The following is a 17,156-nucleotide window of genomic DNA, read 5'->3' as shown; positions in this document are numbered from 1 at the left end:
GAGAAATGCAGGGAACATCGTGGTAACCACAGTACATCCATTAATGTAACTGAGACACAAACCTGAAAATGTCACTGTGGCCTCAGATAGGTGCCCCACTATCTTTTAAAAATGAGGCTGCATGTACATTAAAAAGAGAAAGTGAAAGCCGTGTGGCTTTTATTCATCCTAGTGTTGTGTATAATGTGCATGTTATCAAGAGTCACCACATCACTTAAAATGGCTTAAACATACAGGCAAAGATGGTGGGCGCAATATTGCGGAAAATTTTCCAAGTGTTATAGCGAGCGGGAATTGCTGCGAGTTTCCTGGCGCTTGGCCCTGCGAAACCGGCAACGCAATTCAACGTCAATTGGTCCACTTAAGTAGGTCTCACGGGCTTCTCGCCGCAAATGACACCTTGCCAGCTGATTCACCAGGTCCGTGTCACCAGCCCCCCACTAACAAGGCCAAACAGCACTTAAGCAGCACTTAAACTCTGATGAGGGCGCGTCAACCCCAGCCAGCTTGCAATAATGGCGCCGAGGAGACGGGCCCCAAGATTGTGGGATGTTGACCTGGGAGGCTCCTGGACGTGGTGGGAGACCAGGAGGGATGTGCTGTTCCCCCGGGGGCTCCTGTAGGGTGAGCCACAAGGCAGCCAGTGCTGACTGGGACAAGGTGGCAGCGGTCATTAGTTCCAACAGTATGACCAAGAGGCCTGGCCCCAGTGCAGGAAGAATATCAACGACGTACACTGGGCAGCACGAGTGAGTAGACACTAACGCACCCACCAAACCTCCAGGTGACCCCCAGCCCTACCTCCCCCTTCCCACCCCCAACCCACCTTCAAAACCTCTCCCACCACTGAACCATGCATGTGGCTAACGATGCTCTCTCTGTGTCTCCACAGTAAAAGCTCTCCCACAATTGGTGGGAGAGGGCCCACGTCCTTCGAGGAGCAGGGCCCTGGAGGTTACCGGTGTGGCCGAGGACAGGGTGGTCACCAATGTGGAGACTGGGGGACGCTGCAGAGGTGAGGAACCACCCGGAGGATCTGTCAAACGTGAGAAGTGATTGCCTGACTGACTGACCTATCCCTCCCACTGACCACATGTCCATTCTCCTGCAGGTCCTTCAGCCGACAGTGCAGGTGGCCCATCCCGGGTGGACCCCTCTCCTGACTCCCAGGAGAACACCTTGGAGGAGAGCTCCGAGGATGCCACCATAATAGTCACGGCACAGCTGTCATCTCCACTCTCCACCATGCAGATACACACATCTCGGTGGGGCATGTTAGTGGTCAGGCTCCTGGGACACAATCTGATGAGCACCACATGGCTGCTGATGTACATCAGGTGGAGGCAGGAACCCCCAGGCGAGACAGTAGTCGGAGGTCTGCTGGATCCCAGGACCCAGCTGGGTCCCAGCCTGATGCTGAGCCTCTGGAAGTGGGTTACCCGGAGCTGATGGAGCGGTTAGGGATGGCTGGGACATTCAGAGGGAGATGCCAGCGTCACTCCAGCAGATGTATAGCCGATTGGAGGAGTCCCAGAGGCTACGGGCGCAGAGGATGATGCCGGCAATGAATGGCACTGAGGCCACACTGCTAGGGTGGTGGCCGCAGTGGAGAGTCTGGTGCACAACATCGGCACCATGAGTGAAGGTGTCCAAGGCGCCGCGCAGTCACAGAATTTATAATGCAAAATGAGACCATTTGGCCCATCGAGTCCGCACCGGAAAGACCATCTCACTAAGCCCACACCTCCTCCCTATCCCCATAACCCAATAACCCCACCTAATCTTTTTGAACACTATTGCCAATTTAGTATGGCCAACCCATCAGTCAGTGAAGGCCATGGGTGAGGGTCTCGGCACAATCTCCGACTCACTGGGGGATGTCACCCAGTACCAGGCAAACCTTGATGAGGTTCTGCGGTACATGTCTCATTCACAGGTGGGCATGGCTGTGGCACTGCAGAGCAAGACAATGCATGGCAGCCAGATTTTGAACCAGCTGCCTCTCCCACCCAAGGTGAACCCCTGGGCCCTATAGGCACCAATCGGGTGGAGGGGGCGCTGGGTGCCAACCCGGACCCATCCCATGGAGTGGCGATGGTGGCCACCAGCTCTCCCAAGTTCCGCCCCTCTGATGAGGCTGCGTCTCATTGGCACACACAGACAGGGTGGCATGGCTGTGCATGTGCTGGCGGCAAGTGAGCCGAGGCCCTCTGACCCCAGTGGACGCCCGCCAGGAACATTGAGGGCCATGGGATGTGATAAGCAGTTGGCTGCCTCCACCTCAGATGAGCAGCTTGGGAAAACACCAAGGCGTAGTGGCAGAGCTAGGAGGGCCAGGCACGTTGAGGATCACTGAGGGCACCGGGGTAGGGTGGAAAGGGTGGGGGCAGAACTATTGGGAAAAGGGTATTGTACAGTATATTAAACAACTTTTTGCACAGCCATTATGATGCCTCTGTCTCTTTCATCCGCAATGCAGGCTGACCCCCGGACTCTTTTCCCATCTCTCCGGGCATTCCCCCCTCCCCATAGCACCTACGCAGCCTCCGGCCGTGGGCATGTCCCTGGATCTGTGTTCCGTCCCCTGGGTGTTGGGATGTTGGCTGCTGCGTAAGTGGTGTTGCCTCCCACAGTGTTCAGGCACGGTATCCAGGCATCAAGATGCGATTGGAAGGCTAGGCAATGATCCCTACATGCTACATGGCCCGCCCACCCATGGGAGTCCACTTGGCATGTGTCAAGTGCTCACTGAACGATTGCCAATTCTCGATTAGCGATAGCCTTCAACCACACAGCCAACGTCCTCAGTAGTCGATGGGGGTTATGGGTGATCGGTGGGGCAGGGACAAGGGTAGCCCCCAGAATGGGGTTGGCATGGTGGTGCTGTGAGCAATTGCCTCCCCAGTTTCTCCACCCTACCATGGCAGCCCACCCCTGTGGAGGGCCCCCCACTCCTCGCTGAGCACTGGGGTGGCAAGCCCAGCGCCCTCGGGCACTTTGTCTGTGAGCAAAGATGGCTACTCACCTCCTTGGCTCCCCACGGAAGCCCTTCCATCAGGTTCACGTTTTTCAAAAGGAGTACTATTTGGTGGCAGCGTGAGCACTTGCTGGGAAGGCTGGTGAATCACGGGAGGCTGTAGGATATGGGGTGGCTCTCATTAACTGTATGGAAATTGGGCTTAAGTGGTGATAATTGGTTTCTCGCCACGCTACGGTGAGATCCCGATTTCGCCTAAGGAAGTGGGCTGGCTGAATCGCAAATTGTTTGGCGCCCGGCGCTGATCTAATTTTTGTCCCTCTCCCTCTATTCACCGGCCTCGTTACGCTTGAGCGCGAGTGTAACGAGGCCAGAAGATTGTGCCCAGTGTTACTTTTAGGAGTTGGCAGATAGAAAGTAGTTCTTAAGACACAGATGCAGCTGCCTTGGAGTAAATTCAACAATAAGCATAGCAAAAGGTGATAGCTTTTCCCTAAGAAATACTAATGCAAAAGTTACCTGATAAATTATATGGATGGAAATTTTGGTAAAGAAACTGATAATTATGGTAGTTCTATTGGTCACATTTTGAACCCCAGGATCATGTATTGCTTGTTCGGCAACAGTGAATTTGACCTATTCGTGGTGAGCTTCACTTGGTAGACGCTTGGCCAAAGCGGATTGTTCCTCTTTGTGGGAGGAAGGAAATGCCGACATTACCCCAAACTCAACTCGCTGGCATGTTTCCTGAGCATGGGCAGGCAGTGACAAAGCAAAAGTACGTAGCTCAGTCTGAAAGAAGCAATAGCGAGGCCTCGGGGTTGGGGGGGGGGTGCGGAAATGCTAACAGCAGGAAAAAAATATAAAATAAAAACAGGTCTATATTGATTATAACTTCAATTAATTGGAGGGCTGTACGCTTGGGCCATTTTCCTGAACCTCAGCCTTAAATACAATTCCCTATTTTTTTTTCTGAATAATTAGTTTGCCAACTGGATAGTTAAGTAGAAGGTCAGGAAATGACACACACATTACAAAAGGAAAGCTCAGCTAAGGCACTTTGTTGAAGCTATGTAGAGATCAGCTGACATGATAAAACCAGTGTGAAATGGAATTTTGCAAGTCAAACTTCTGATATTGTGGAGGAGAGAAAATTGAGAATTGTGGATACTCCATATAGATCTGGACCAGATGTGGCTGGGGTTTGATGGGGGATCTTCGTCACTTTGCTGTGTTTAATTGGAGGTGTCAGGGAACACCTCTCCTTCACACTAGCCCATTCAATAGGGATCAGAGCTTGCGTCTTCCTGGGTCATGTATCTCAGTAACAACAGAATCCAATTATCCATGAGCTAGATTTATTAGTGAATGGTGTGACAGACAAAATATTAATGAAGCATTCTCAGCTTATAATAAATAAGCGTGTCTGCAAGATGCAACACCGTGAGGATGCTGTCCTAGTAATCACAAAAGACTAGGTGTGATGACAGATATTGCACTAGTTAATGATTTCTACTATTTTCAATTAAAAACAGAATGGAGAAAGATCATCATCACTCAGACCTTTGGAGTACAGAACCCAAATAAATAACCCTATTTAAAAGGTTAAATTTAAATTCACTCTGTCAGCAATGCAGAGTGTGAGACATCATTCAATTTACATCACTGAGCTCCTGATCTTAGGAATGTTACTGCTGGAACATAGGTACAGAGTGGATTGGGAAGAAAGGGGACCAGCAAAATAGTCATCACTGGGTTTTGCTCATCCACATATCGCATTGGTCAGACCAGCATTAGCCGAAAGCCGGGTTATACCCCCTTCCCTGGATGGCCAGGAAAACAAAGAAGAAAAGAGGTGAAAAGGAGTGGATTTTAACCGTCACAATAAAAACCTGTGCTCAATATGCTCCATCTTTCACAGCTTGTCCATCACATCACTACCATCACTTTCTCTTTTAACTAGGGCTTTGCCTTTTCCTTGTGTTGTTATTTTGTTTTGCCTAGTGCAGCCAGGCTTTTACAATAAGGTCCTACATGTAGTCCAAGCCATTGAATGATGAGGGCCCAGGTCGATGAGGTTGAACTGCCACTGTGTGGGGATGCCAGACTCCTCCTGTGGTAGTGCTGCAGATAATCGTTGCTCCTACAGCTGTTTGGGCTGCTCCTCTGCAGCATGTCGCTTCCTCCTGGACTGCAGCCCGTCAAAACTAAGTGACTTTTTCAGTCTTCTGTAATCCACGTCACTGAGAGACATAGAGCAACGCGCTGGGTTCTGTCGCCTGTACTTGATACTCTCAATGATGGCATCTTTAATCAACTGTTCATAAAAGGAGATAAATAGTTCAGACTGTTAAACTCCTGGAAGAGAGGGTGTGATTGGTATACTATTGAAATGTAACAGATCCAACCATGCAGACAGTTCTTTGATTGAACAGAAAAAAGTGGACAAGCCCAATTGCGAGGTGAAATTGTTAAGGGCGCAGAAGAGTATTGCTTTAACACAAACGTATTGTGCAAATGGAAGGATTCTGTATTTGAGTACGAACAATAGCTAACATTTAATTGACACCCACAGCACCAGAAAGATGTTCCAGAGCATTTTACAGATTAGACAAATGAAAATTGGGAAGTAGAAGAGTAAGTTAGGATGGTCTTAAAGTTGGAGTTGAGAAGAAAACTCTCAAGAAGTTTTTGAAAACAGGAATAAGGAGAAAAGGCCAAGATATTTTAGAAGGGAGTTCTAGAAGTGAAGTGATGCGAAATGGGTACCAGGGAATGGCTCAGTATCTGTGGAGACCTGCGAGAAACCAGAGCACAGGGTTCAGGGGATCATGGAGATTGGTTAAGGAGGCACTGTGTGACCCGGCTCTTGGGAATGAGCTGGGCCAAGTGGGTAAAGTGTCACTAGGAGAATATTTAAGGAACAGTAATGTAATGTTCAGGTTAGCTACGGAAAAGGACAAAGAACAATCCAGAGCAAGAATGATTAATTGGGAAAAATCCAACTTCAATGGATCAGGGCCAGATAAATTGGAATCAGAGGTCAGCAGGCAAAACGGTAACTGGACAATGGGCTGCCTTTAGAGGAGAGTGACTTTGGGGACAGCCAAGGTATATTCTCACAAATGGAAAGGTAAAGCATAAGATGAAGAAGAAAAAGTGTTCTGACAGAAGTCAGGTGGATAATACAAATGATGACCAGACTGAATGTTGAAGGTTCGGAGGGGAAGTGAAAAGCAAACAAGAGAAGCAAAGAGAAAGTATGAAAACAGACTGGCCGCTAACATAAAAGTGAATCCCAAAGTCTTCTGTAGGCATATAAATAGTAAAAGGGTGGTAAAAGGAGGAGTGGGACCAATTCGTGAACAAAAGGGGTTTACGCATGGAGGAGGGGGGAATGGTCGAGCTATTAAATAAATACTTTGCATCTGTCTTTACCAAGGATGAGGAGGTAATTCACACTCTTCAGGGACTTGAAATTGAGAAGGAGGGGTAATTGAATTTGCTATCAGTATTTAAAATTGGTAATGCACCAGGACTGGATGAGATGCATCCAAGGATCAGGGGGGAAGTGAGAGTGGAAATTACCAAAGCACTGAGCATAATTTTCCAGTTTTCCTTAGACTCAGGGTTGGTGCCAGAGGGCTGTAGAATTGAATGTGTTACACCCTTGTTCAAGGAAGGGTGTAAAGATAAGCCGAGAACCTACAGGCCAGTCAGTCTAACTTCGGTCGAAAGCAGAAGCTTCTGGAAATGAAAATTCGGGACAAAATTAATAGTCACTTTGGAAAATGCAGGTTAATTTAGAAAAGCCAGCATGGATTTGTTATGGGTAAATCATGTTTAACTAACTTGCTGGAGTTTTTTGAACAAGTAACAGAGAGGGTTGATGAGGGTAATACTATTGAGGAACTTTCGGTTTTGTACATAGATTAGAGAAGTTGGGACTGCTTTCCATGGAGAAGAGAAGGTTGAGGGGAGATTTGACAGAGGTATTTGAAAGCACGAGTGTTCTGGGCAGAGTAGATAGGGAAAAAATATTCCCATTAGTGGAAGGATCGAGAATGAGAGGATGTAAGATAATTGGCAAAAGAAGCAGTGGAGACATGAGGAGAAACATTTTCATGCAGCAAGTTAGGATTTGGAATACATTGCCTAAGTATGTGGTGGAGGCAGGTTCAATCGAAGCACTCAAGAGGAATTTGGATTATTATCTGAAAAGGAAGAATATGGTGGGTCCTAGGAAGAAGGCAGGGGACTGGCATTAGGTGATTTGCTCAGTTGGAGAGCTGGCATCGACACACCACGCCAAATTGCCTCCTTCTGTGCTGTAACAATTCTGCAAATCTAATGATGATGGAAGCAATTAAATGTGAGGTTATAGGTCTTGAAGCTAATGTTAGGGCTAACGGAGTGTTTGGGGAGATGCAACGTGATGAGGAAGGGATAATGGAATTGCAGGGATTCATGCAAGTAACAGCACAATTAACAACACTTTGCAGATGATGTAGCATGTCAAGGGTTCAAAATCAGACGACCAACTAGGAAGGCAATTGAAAGTCAAGTTAAAGTTGAGGCGATAACAGCACAATGGGAATTTCATCAGTAAAAGAGGGGAGGTGGGTGGATACAGCCACTGGTATAAAGGTGAAAAGAAGACATTTTTGATGCCAGAATGGATCGGAGGAAGGAAACAGCTACAATTAAGTGACAGGCTCGAGGCTCTACACCACAGAATTGTAGATAAGGTGACAGTCATCAAGTTGGTGAAGTTAAGGGGGCAAAGGCAGAAAAGCTCATAGGGGGCAAAAAAAAGGATGATCCAGTTTTTCACAAATTAAGCCAGAAGACATTTTGACTGATCTAAGATGACATGATAAGCAAGCAGTTGGAGAGATGAGAAACAGCCTTGGAGTCTAAAGTGGAGGGTGAAAGACAAAACTCAACATCATCTGCAAATGTAGGAATTAGAAAACTAAGGTCCAAGGCAATAACCAGGTGCATCATTAAAGTCAAGGTTTCGGAGGAGAAACGGTGCTTTCATACCCTACACACATCAGATTATTAGGCTCATACTCATTTTAAATGCATCCAATTCAGCAGCTAATCTGAACATTTTGAAACACTTTGGCCCAGATTTTGTCGTGTCATGGAGTCTGAATCTGCGGACGTTCCAACATGAAGGCTGGGACCTAGATCCAGAAGTCTCGCCCTCATTTCCAACAGATTCCATTTTTGCCGGTAGGGAAGGGGGTGGGCATAATTCACACGAGGGAAACCCAAACTCAGGAGGGATATTTGAACTCAGTGCTGAGTTCAAGCAGAGCCCATTTTCACTGCAGCAATGGCTTCAATCTGCAAAATGGGAGACACAATCTCTTTGAGCAGATATAAATGCTCTTGAAGAGTGGAGAAGGTATTTTGAACTGTCAAGCTGTGAAAGTATATAGATCCCCAGCCCTTTAAAAATGAAAAAGGTTGTCCATATTATTGAGAGGTAAAAATAATTTAGTGTAGCAGTTGCAACAGCTGTTTGTTGCTATTACTCTAAAGGCTATCTATCAATGTGTTACAATTAATGTTGAGCTGCTTTCCACAGTCTATAATTATACCAGCAGCGGATCCAACTACAGTTTCATTGACAGTTCAAAGAGGTTATTAAAAAGGATTCAATGTCTTTGATGTGTGGTTATGAACACAAGTCTGTTTGTTTTTATACAGAAATAAGTACTTGAGGAAATCTTAAAGTTCTGAATGGGTTTTCATGAATGGGAGTTTTTAAAATATAATTAAAGTTGTAATAGATATTTAGAACTTTATTTAATTTCATCTCAACATGGCTCCTGAGTTCCTCCCAAGGTAGATAGTGGGTGAGTTTGCATGGAGGTTGCAAGAGCAAATTGTGGTGTCTGAATTGGCATGAACCTTCATTAAGTTGGCACTGGGGGCTATATAAGGGACCATTGTGGTGTGTGTTTGGGCATGGGTTTGCTTGGCGGGTATGAAGGCCATTGTGGGTGGTGGGGGTAAGAGGTGTGGATGGGGGCATGGAAGGGAGCATGATGGTAGAGGGCCTAATGTACAGACAAACAACCGGGATGAAGCCCAAGGGAAATGGTGGGCCTTCTAACAGCCTGCCGTGGCATTCAGCAGCTCTGGTGGCTGCCTCCAATTGCAATTGGGGATGGTCCGCCTGATCCAATCTGAACCCAGAACAAAGATTGGGTGTGCCCTCTCCCCACGCCCCCTTGAGGCGGGTGCAGCGAGATGGAAAATTTCCAGACTCGTGTACCCTCCTCAGGAGTGAAAATCTGGGGGCGGCATGGTGATGGAGTAGTTAGCACTGCTGCCTCAGGGCGCCGAGGACCCGGGTTCGAATGCGGCCGTGTGGAGATTGCACATTCTCCCCGTGCCTGCGTGAGTCTCACCCCCACAACCCAAATATGTGCAGGGTAGGTGGATTGAGCACGCTAAATTGTGCCTTAATTGGAAAAAAAAATTGTTTAAAAAGGAGTGAAAATCTGGGCCTGTGTGTCCAGTTGTTGCAGTATTGCTTTTGCTCTCCAATTACATGTGCACAGTAGTGGTTCTGCAGTTAATTCGGATTTCTTCTAATAATTCTGAATTTTAAAGAAACTGTAGTACAGAAAAATCCAAAAAGAGGCAAAACAAGTCCAATAACTCGTATTAAACAATTTTCAGTCACTTGGTAAATAAACAGAGGAAGATTGGATATAAACAACACTTTTGTATCTTAAATTACAGAGTGCCACTGATAGGGCCTGCAATCAACTTGCCCTCTTGTCTATTGACTAGGATCCAAACACTATCCATATAGCATTAAAACCTTTACACATAGCAGGAAATTCCTGCCCACAAAATCTCATTTCCTTTTGTTGTGATTTTTGATCATGATTTTCTGTCAACATTTGCATTGCAAAATACGTCAATTCATCCCATTCAATTTTGTAGCCGTGCAAATGTATACTCCAGCCATTAGGTGGCTCTGAAGTCTGTTTCTCAATTTACTTTCTAACTTCTGAATCAAATAATTATTTTTGTCACTTTATTGTCCAATGCCAACCAGTACAACAGAATACCTTTTTAGGGCCAGTAATAGTGCATAATGGTGAATATGTTTGGCAGATTATTTCAGACTCACCCTCCACATCACCTCTCTCGCAATCATTTCTCTCTCTAAAAATGCCACTAATTATTTCTTGAACTGTCTGATTTAATAATCTCCCTTTAACTTTAGACAACAAATTTCTTATTGGATTTTTTCTGTTAACTTAACTTCTTGATATCTGGAATCGCTGACTTCAGTCCCATTTGCACCCTCTCGAGGATTTTAATATAATTCCTATGTCTTGATAACACGAGGGTCAAATAAATTGAGATTAAAAGAAAAATCTTTGAATACTCCTTCTGCCTTTGTCATTTACTACCAGCTATCTTTTATATTTTGCAATGTTTTATTTATAAAATAAGGTTTAAGAGGTTCATTCAATGAGGTTATTTATCTTTACTGCCAGTGAGTCCCAAGCAAAACTCAAATAAGGCTTGAAATACTAACCCTTCAACCCAATGTGTTGTTTCAAACATACCTCAATATTGTTAAGCGTGTTGAACTCCATTAGGTCATGAAGCTGTGTAAACGCCTTATTGGAATACTGGAAGTTGAAAGTAGAATATGGGGAGTCAGCATCATCAAAGATGTCAAAGTCCACATTCTCAATGTCTTTCTCGTTTTCTCGTTTAACACCTTCAACAAAGACAAGGTTGGTTTCAGAACAAATGTCAGTATTGGCACTTTATTTTCCATGACCATATTATTCTCACCCCCCCCCCCCCCCCCAAAAACCTTCTTCTAATATACTCAGTCAAGCCGGGTGAAGTTAGGAACAATATATAGCTTTTAAGTTTGATTTATATTTTGTACTTACGTGTTAAGAAAGATGAAAACTGATTTCAGTTTCATTTAGAGGTTTTTTGAGAGTTGGGTGTTAGGGGGTTTGAGGCCTTGTTTGTATACATGGTTTTCAAAAGAGGTTTTACAACTCTTGAAGTGAAGAGATGGGTTACCGAAGGGTGAGTAGTTTGGTGAAGTTTAAAATAGAAAAAAAACTGCGCTGTTGTTAATGACAGGGGACCATAGATACACAGAGAGACAGGGAACTACAGAAGGGCTGTCAGGCAGATGGTCCAAAACTCTCTTGCAAGAAATCCTGCAAGCCTGCTGGGGAACAGAGTTTAAAATTTAAAAAAAAATTAAAATTTTTATTTATAAATTTAGAGTACCAAATTCATTTTTGTTTCCAATTAAGGGGCAATTTAGCGTGGCCAATCCACCTAGCCTGCACATCTTTGGGTTGTGGGGGCAAAACCCACGCAAACACGTGAAGAATGTGCAAATTCCACACGGAGAGTGACCCAGAGCCGGGATCGAGCCTGGGATCTTGGCGCTGTGAGGCAGCATTGCTAACCACTGCGCCACCATGCTGCCCTATGGGGAACAGAGTTTAGGGAACTCGTGTTTGCTCTGAAGTTGAAGTAACAGTGAGTCTAGATTGCAGTGTTTGGGTGTCTTATGGAGAGAGAGCAGCTAAAAAAAAGCATCTCGTGAATGTTCAGAAGTCCACTGGAAGAAAACAGTTTGAAACTGAGCCAACCCAAAGCAAGACACCTTAGTGTTGAGACAGTGGTAAATCTTCACTGGGGTTTTATGGGTGTAAGGATTGCTGGGATAAAAGTAATAGTGTAAACTGACTCACTTTTTCTTATCTGTATTGAACACTCTCCAACCTTTTTGTCTAGTGTAATACAGTTCATTTTTATTGTTTAATAAACATCTTATTCTTTGAGCTAAAATTTTGCTGGCAGGCTATCGTGAATGTGTTCAGTAACTGACCTCCACAATTTCTATCAAAAACACAAGTTAGAATCTATCAAAACCAGGTTTTACTCTGGGATTTGACTTATTCAGGATTATCATCTGACATCATAACACTGTTGATATCCAATCCCTTCCCAAACAGTTAACCATTCTGATGAAATATCATAGACCTGAAACATCAGCTCTGTTTCACTCTCCATACATAAGTATTTCCAGCATTTACTGTTAACATTCAACCATTCTTTGGTGTATGGTTAGGCACTGAGTAGTGTTGCAATATTTGACCATAGAGACCATTTACTCACCTGAAGACTCCATTCACACTTTCCAGAGGAGATTTAGGAGACAGTGGTGTATGAGCGCTTTGTCTGGTCCTGTGTACTCGGGCCAGTTACAGGACTCTTGCCCTAACTCTGACTAGGGCTAGAGACGGAACCTGGTGTTTGCCTGATGTCAGGATCACGCAAGACTGGTCACTGGCTAAACCTTTTAACATTTCACTCAACACAGGGTGACCTTTGGTTTCTGAATATCTTTAACAGCTTTCAAAATTCTGAATGATACTGTTAATAGGTGATCAAATATAAAAAAACGCAGCTTGCTTTCTTTTTGAAAGGGAATCATCAAGTTAGGCTGAGAGGAAGCTCTCTCCATTCTTCAGAAAACCCATCGCTGAGTCAAATCTCAGACTTGTGCCATTTTAATGCTGCAATGATGGCAATTTGCTGCTTTTAGGTTTGTCTTTGAGATTAATGGCAGTAAACAGAATGGAAATGTTAACATTCTTAAAAAAAAAACCACTTTTTAATTATTTAGCTCTATCTGCAAAACCCATATATGAAAAATTTACTCTGTTCAAGCTCGGTGAGCAGAATTGGAGAATTGTTTCATTCACATAAGTCTCCTGTTGCAATCTGGAAATTCTAATCTTCACTATATTGTTTGTGCTTCACTGGAATATTGACTTTCCACAGATTTTATTGGATTCAATTCTTTTTCCGTTTACCATTGGAACCATCATGTGATGAGGAGCATTATAATGTTTTGAATTGAATTGATTTATTATTGTCACATGTATTAGTATACAGTGAAAAGTATTGTTTCTTGCATGCTGTACAAACAATGCACACCGTACACAGGGAAGGAAGGAGAGACTGCAGAATATAACGTTACAGTTATAGCAAGGTGTAGAGAACAGATCAACTTAATACGAGGTAGGTCCAATTCAAAAGTCTGATGGCAGTAGGGAAGAAGTTGTTCTTGAGTCGGTTGGTACGTGACCTCAAACTTTGGTATCTTTTTCCTGACGGAAGAAGGTGGAAGAGAGTATGTCCGGGGTGCATGGGGTCCTTAATTATGCTGGCTGCCTTTCTGAGGCAACGGGAATTATAGACAGTCAATGGATGGGAGGCTGGTTTGCGTGATGGACTGGGCTACATTCACAACCTTTCCATGGATTTTCCTGGGTAGCAGCAGTAAAATTAATTTAACAAGGCCTAATAGGACATGATATACCCTAGATAGAAATCTGTCTAGCAACAGCAGTAGACAGCCTACAAAAGGTAGGATGGGATGCATCTTTCCCAGTAACGAGATTAGCAGATAGGATCAGATATGAATCCCCTATTAGAAACAGATCAGTTAGGCAATTGAGGAGATCAATGGAGCATACACAGGCTAATGTCTAGAGTCAAGGTATTTGAGAGGCAAATACACAGAAGGCAGCATAAAAGTGGAACAAAGGTATAATGGCCAGGACCCTCAGAAGCAAAGGAAGCCAGTTGACACCTCGCAGCCTCAGAAGTAGACAAACCAGTTTCCATCTAACAACCTGGAGGAAAGGTTTTACATCTAATAGCCTCTAAGTCTTAGAACCAAGGCAGTGCAAAAAACCTTTGCAAAGGGAGTTTAAATATCTTCACTGGACTACGCAAAAACATTTCCCAGACTTGATTATCATCTCTGTGTTGTGTGGTAACTATAAGCTGGTTTTAACTTATAGATTTATTTAATTTGGATGTTGTTTGAGGAGTAAGGAAGTCTTAAGGAGTTCTGGGATCGTGGATATAGTTTGAAACAAGGGTAATCTACAAGGGGAACAAATATATTCTACAGAAACTGTGTGTGTGTACAGCAATTCAGATAATTAGTGTAGTATAGTGCTGTTCTTGTGTATTTGGCTTTTCTTTAATTTAATAAATAGTCTTTAATAATTGTTAAACAGCGACTGAACTGCTTATTCTCACTGGGTTTTCACTTGACTCCTCACACCATTCCAAAAAAAATATGCACTCCCACGAACCAGTATTCCAAGTTGGGATACCCTCGCAGATAACATCAGTGTGGTTCATGACAACATGAATGAAGGGATGGAGTCCCATAATAATAACAGGACTTGAATCTATGTAGCACCATATAATATTAATGAGAGACAAAGCTTTTCACACTATGAATAGCTTTTCTAGAACAATGACTGTTTGTTATAGTGGAAAATTTGATCCTTGGCTTGGATGGGGTGATATTTCCACCTGCCAACTCAGGTCAACTGTATGATTTCCACATTGCTGGCCTCCCGAGACCTGTGTCTGATGTGGGCCAAGGTCCATGACTAGAATTTTAAAGCTGTAATAGATTAAATATGTGTTGTTAAATGTAGTTGTTGCTCCAGAGTCAATCGGCCTTGTATAAAGGTCAAATGTAGGCACCCTGTCCAGATTAGTTCTGATTATATATGTATATACTAATGCCAAAAGAGAAAATGCTGGAAAATCTCAGCAGGTCTGGCAGCATCTGCAGGGAGAGAAAAGAGCTAACATTTCGAGTCCAGCTGACCCTCTGTCAAAGCTAAAATGAACAGACAGTGGGAGTATACTGTGGGGTGAGGGAATGAAAGATGAGTCATAGCCACAGAAACCAAGTGAACAGAGTGCTAATGGCAATCCCCAGAGAGAATAAAAGGTGTGAAAGGCCAAACAGCAGAGAAACTAAAATCAGAGGGTAAGTTGTGATAGATGTAGGAGTGGGGGTGGTGGTGGTGGGGCGGGGGGGGGGAAGCAAAGGGGAGAAAAGGTAAGGGGGGGGGGTAATATGGGGGGGGACTATATATATGTATATATATAAAAAGAAAGACAAGAAATAAATAAAAGGTAAAAGACAGTTAAAATGAAATGGGATGAAAACAATGGGTCGATGTAGGGTAGAGCTAATCATCTGAAGTTGTTGAATTCGATGTTGAGACCGGAAGGCTGTAGCGTGCCTAACCGGAAGAAGAGATGCTGTTCTTCCAGTTTGTGTTGAGCTTCACTGGAACATTGCAGCAGGCCAAGGTCAGACATGTGGGCATGGGAGCAGGGTCTTTTGCAGGGTCCTGAACGTGCACAGATCGAAGGTGCTCAGCAAAGCGATCACCCAGTCTACCTTTGGTCTCTCCGATATAGAGGAGACCACATTGGGAGCAGCGAATGCAATAGACCAAATTGAAAGAGGTGCAAGTGAAACACTACTACCCTGGAATGAATGTTTTGGGCCTGCGATGTTAAGCATGGAAGAGGTAAAGGGGCAGGTGTTACACCTTCTGCGATTGCACGGGAAGGTGCCATGGGTGATGGGAGAGGTGTTGGGTATGGCGAGGAGTGGACTAGATTATCTCGGAGGGAATGGTCTCTGTGGAATGCTGACAGAGGGAGTTAAGGGAAGATGTGTTTGGTGGTCGCATCACGCTGATGGCTGAATCTATTTATTATATATATATTAATGACCTGATCAAGTTACTGGCCAAGCTTTCAGTTAGGTGATACTGTGGAAATGGTTACACATTGAGGCAGTATAGCCTGCAAGTTATTGGCAATCTGACATTTTACTTTACAGTTCAATGGGCATAAATGTACATTTTCTGTATATAATAAAGCTGAGGGACCATGATGAAAAAATAAAGAACCACAAGAGTTTATATACTATGCTCACCATTAAAAATAGGGCATAAGTTCTACTTGTAGGTGTACTGACTAAAGTGGAAAGCAACCATATTGAATAGAAACCCTTGGTTCAGTCCTTTGTGGTGAGTTAGCTGATCTCAGTGGCAGAATGGAAATAGAGGAGCTACAACTAACCTCAATGTTCCTGTACAAAATAACATGCTCCTCCATGATTCCTCTTGCTATGTGGTTGCTGTGTGAGGAAAGCATGGGGTTTTGCTATGGTGCCCTCTCTGGTAAAATAAATTGGTGACATTAAAAGTCCAGGCTTAAACACAAAAGACTGTCCCTTGGGCAATGCATCAGAAAATTGAAGGAAACAATTTTCCATGAGTTTGGCAATTGTATGTCTGAAATCAAGTCAGGTGAAGTAATTCTCAGTCAATCTCTAAAGTCCTTTACCTGGTGCTTTATAATGCCTGAAATTGATGTTTGCCAGAACAAAGTGGATGATGGTTGGACAGTCTTTCTCCATCGTTGGGTTTTTGGGCTTGAAGATGTAGCATTCTTTCAATCCTTCTCGGTCAAAGACTTTGGTGTCAATCTTGGGAAATGGCAAATTGTTCATTCTTGCCCACTTCTCTGCCAGCAAGAGCTCCTGTCAAATTACACAGAATGGTATTGAGGTTGCCCATGAGAGGCAGTGTCATAATAAATGAACAAACAGATACTTATCACTTAACTATGAGGTTACTGAACACACCAGCTTTTCCTTCAATGCCATAGACTTTTAAGCCCATCAACCTCCGAAGATCATTCTGGAACCATTGTTCATTCATTCATTCAGCGACATTTCACAATGTTACAGAGGACAGCTTTTAGGATAGGACTGCTCGAGTTTCTGAGATCACAATTATGAAACTGAACGCTGATCAATCATCCCCAAACATCCATGATTTTCTGTACAACTCATTTGAAACCCTTAAATAGATCACTGCCTTGCAATCACCACTGTGTACAGTAGTGGGGGCTGGTTTAGCTCAGTTGGTTAGACAGCAGGTTCGTGATGCAGAGCGACGTCAGCAGTGAGGGTTCAATGCCCGTCCTGGCTGAGGTTATTCATGAAGGCCCCACCTTCTCAACCTTTCCCCTCCCCCTGAGTTGTGGTGATCCTCAGGTTAAATCACCACCGGTCTGCTCTCCCCCTCAAAGGGTTATAGCCATCTTCTAACTAGGTACAGTAAAACTCACAAAGCCTAGCGGGTAAAGTGGACAAGCCAAGACTCAGGCAGGCTCAGAGCCTGAATTGCATATTTGCAAGCAAGAAGTCCAGATGGTATCGAACCTCTGCCCAATTAGCATTTTAATG

At 44.2% G+C, this 17,156-nt stretch overlaps 1 protein-coding gene across 3 annotated transcripts in view; it reads right to left on the bottom strand.

Moving 5' to 3' along the window:
- Positions 1-4,318: 4,318 nt before the first annotated feature.
- Positions 4,319-17,156, bottom strand: part of LOC140426433 (cytosolic phospholipase A2-like) — a 251,989-nt gene continuing 239,151 nt past the window's right edge. For all 3 annotated transcript variants that reach the window (XM_072511223.1, XM_072511222.1, XM_072511224.1), the window contains 3 exons: positions 16,250-16,445; positions 10,585-10,742; positions 4,319-5,294 (listed from right to left, as the gene is read on the bottom strand). In XM_072511223.1, coding sequence (XP_072367324.1) covers positions 5,121-5,294; positions 10,585-10,742; positions 16,250-16,445 — 528 coding nt within the window. In that variant the 3' untranslated portion in view covers positions 4,319-5,120. The remainder of the gene's footprint in view (positions 5,295-10,584; positions 10,743-16,249; positions 16,446-17,156) is intronic.

The sequence above is a fragment of the Scyliorhinus torazame genome, chromosome 7, assembly GCF_047496885.1.
Source record: "Scyliorhinus torazame isolate Kashiwa2021f chromosome 7, sScyTor2.1, whole genome shotgun sequence".
In the NCBI taxonomy this organism is placed as follows: Eukaryota; Metazoa; Chordata; class Chondrichthyes; order Carcharhiniformes; family Scyliorhinidae; genus Scyliorhinus; species Scyliorhinus torazame.
The sequence above is the reverse complement of the archived record's forward strand: the minus strand, read 5'-3'. Positions and strand labels throughout refer to the sequence as shown.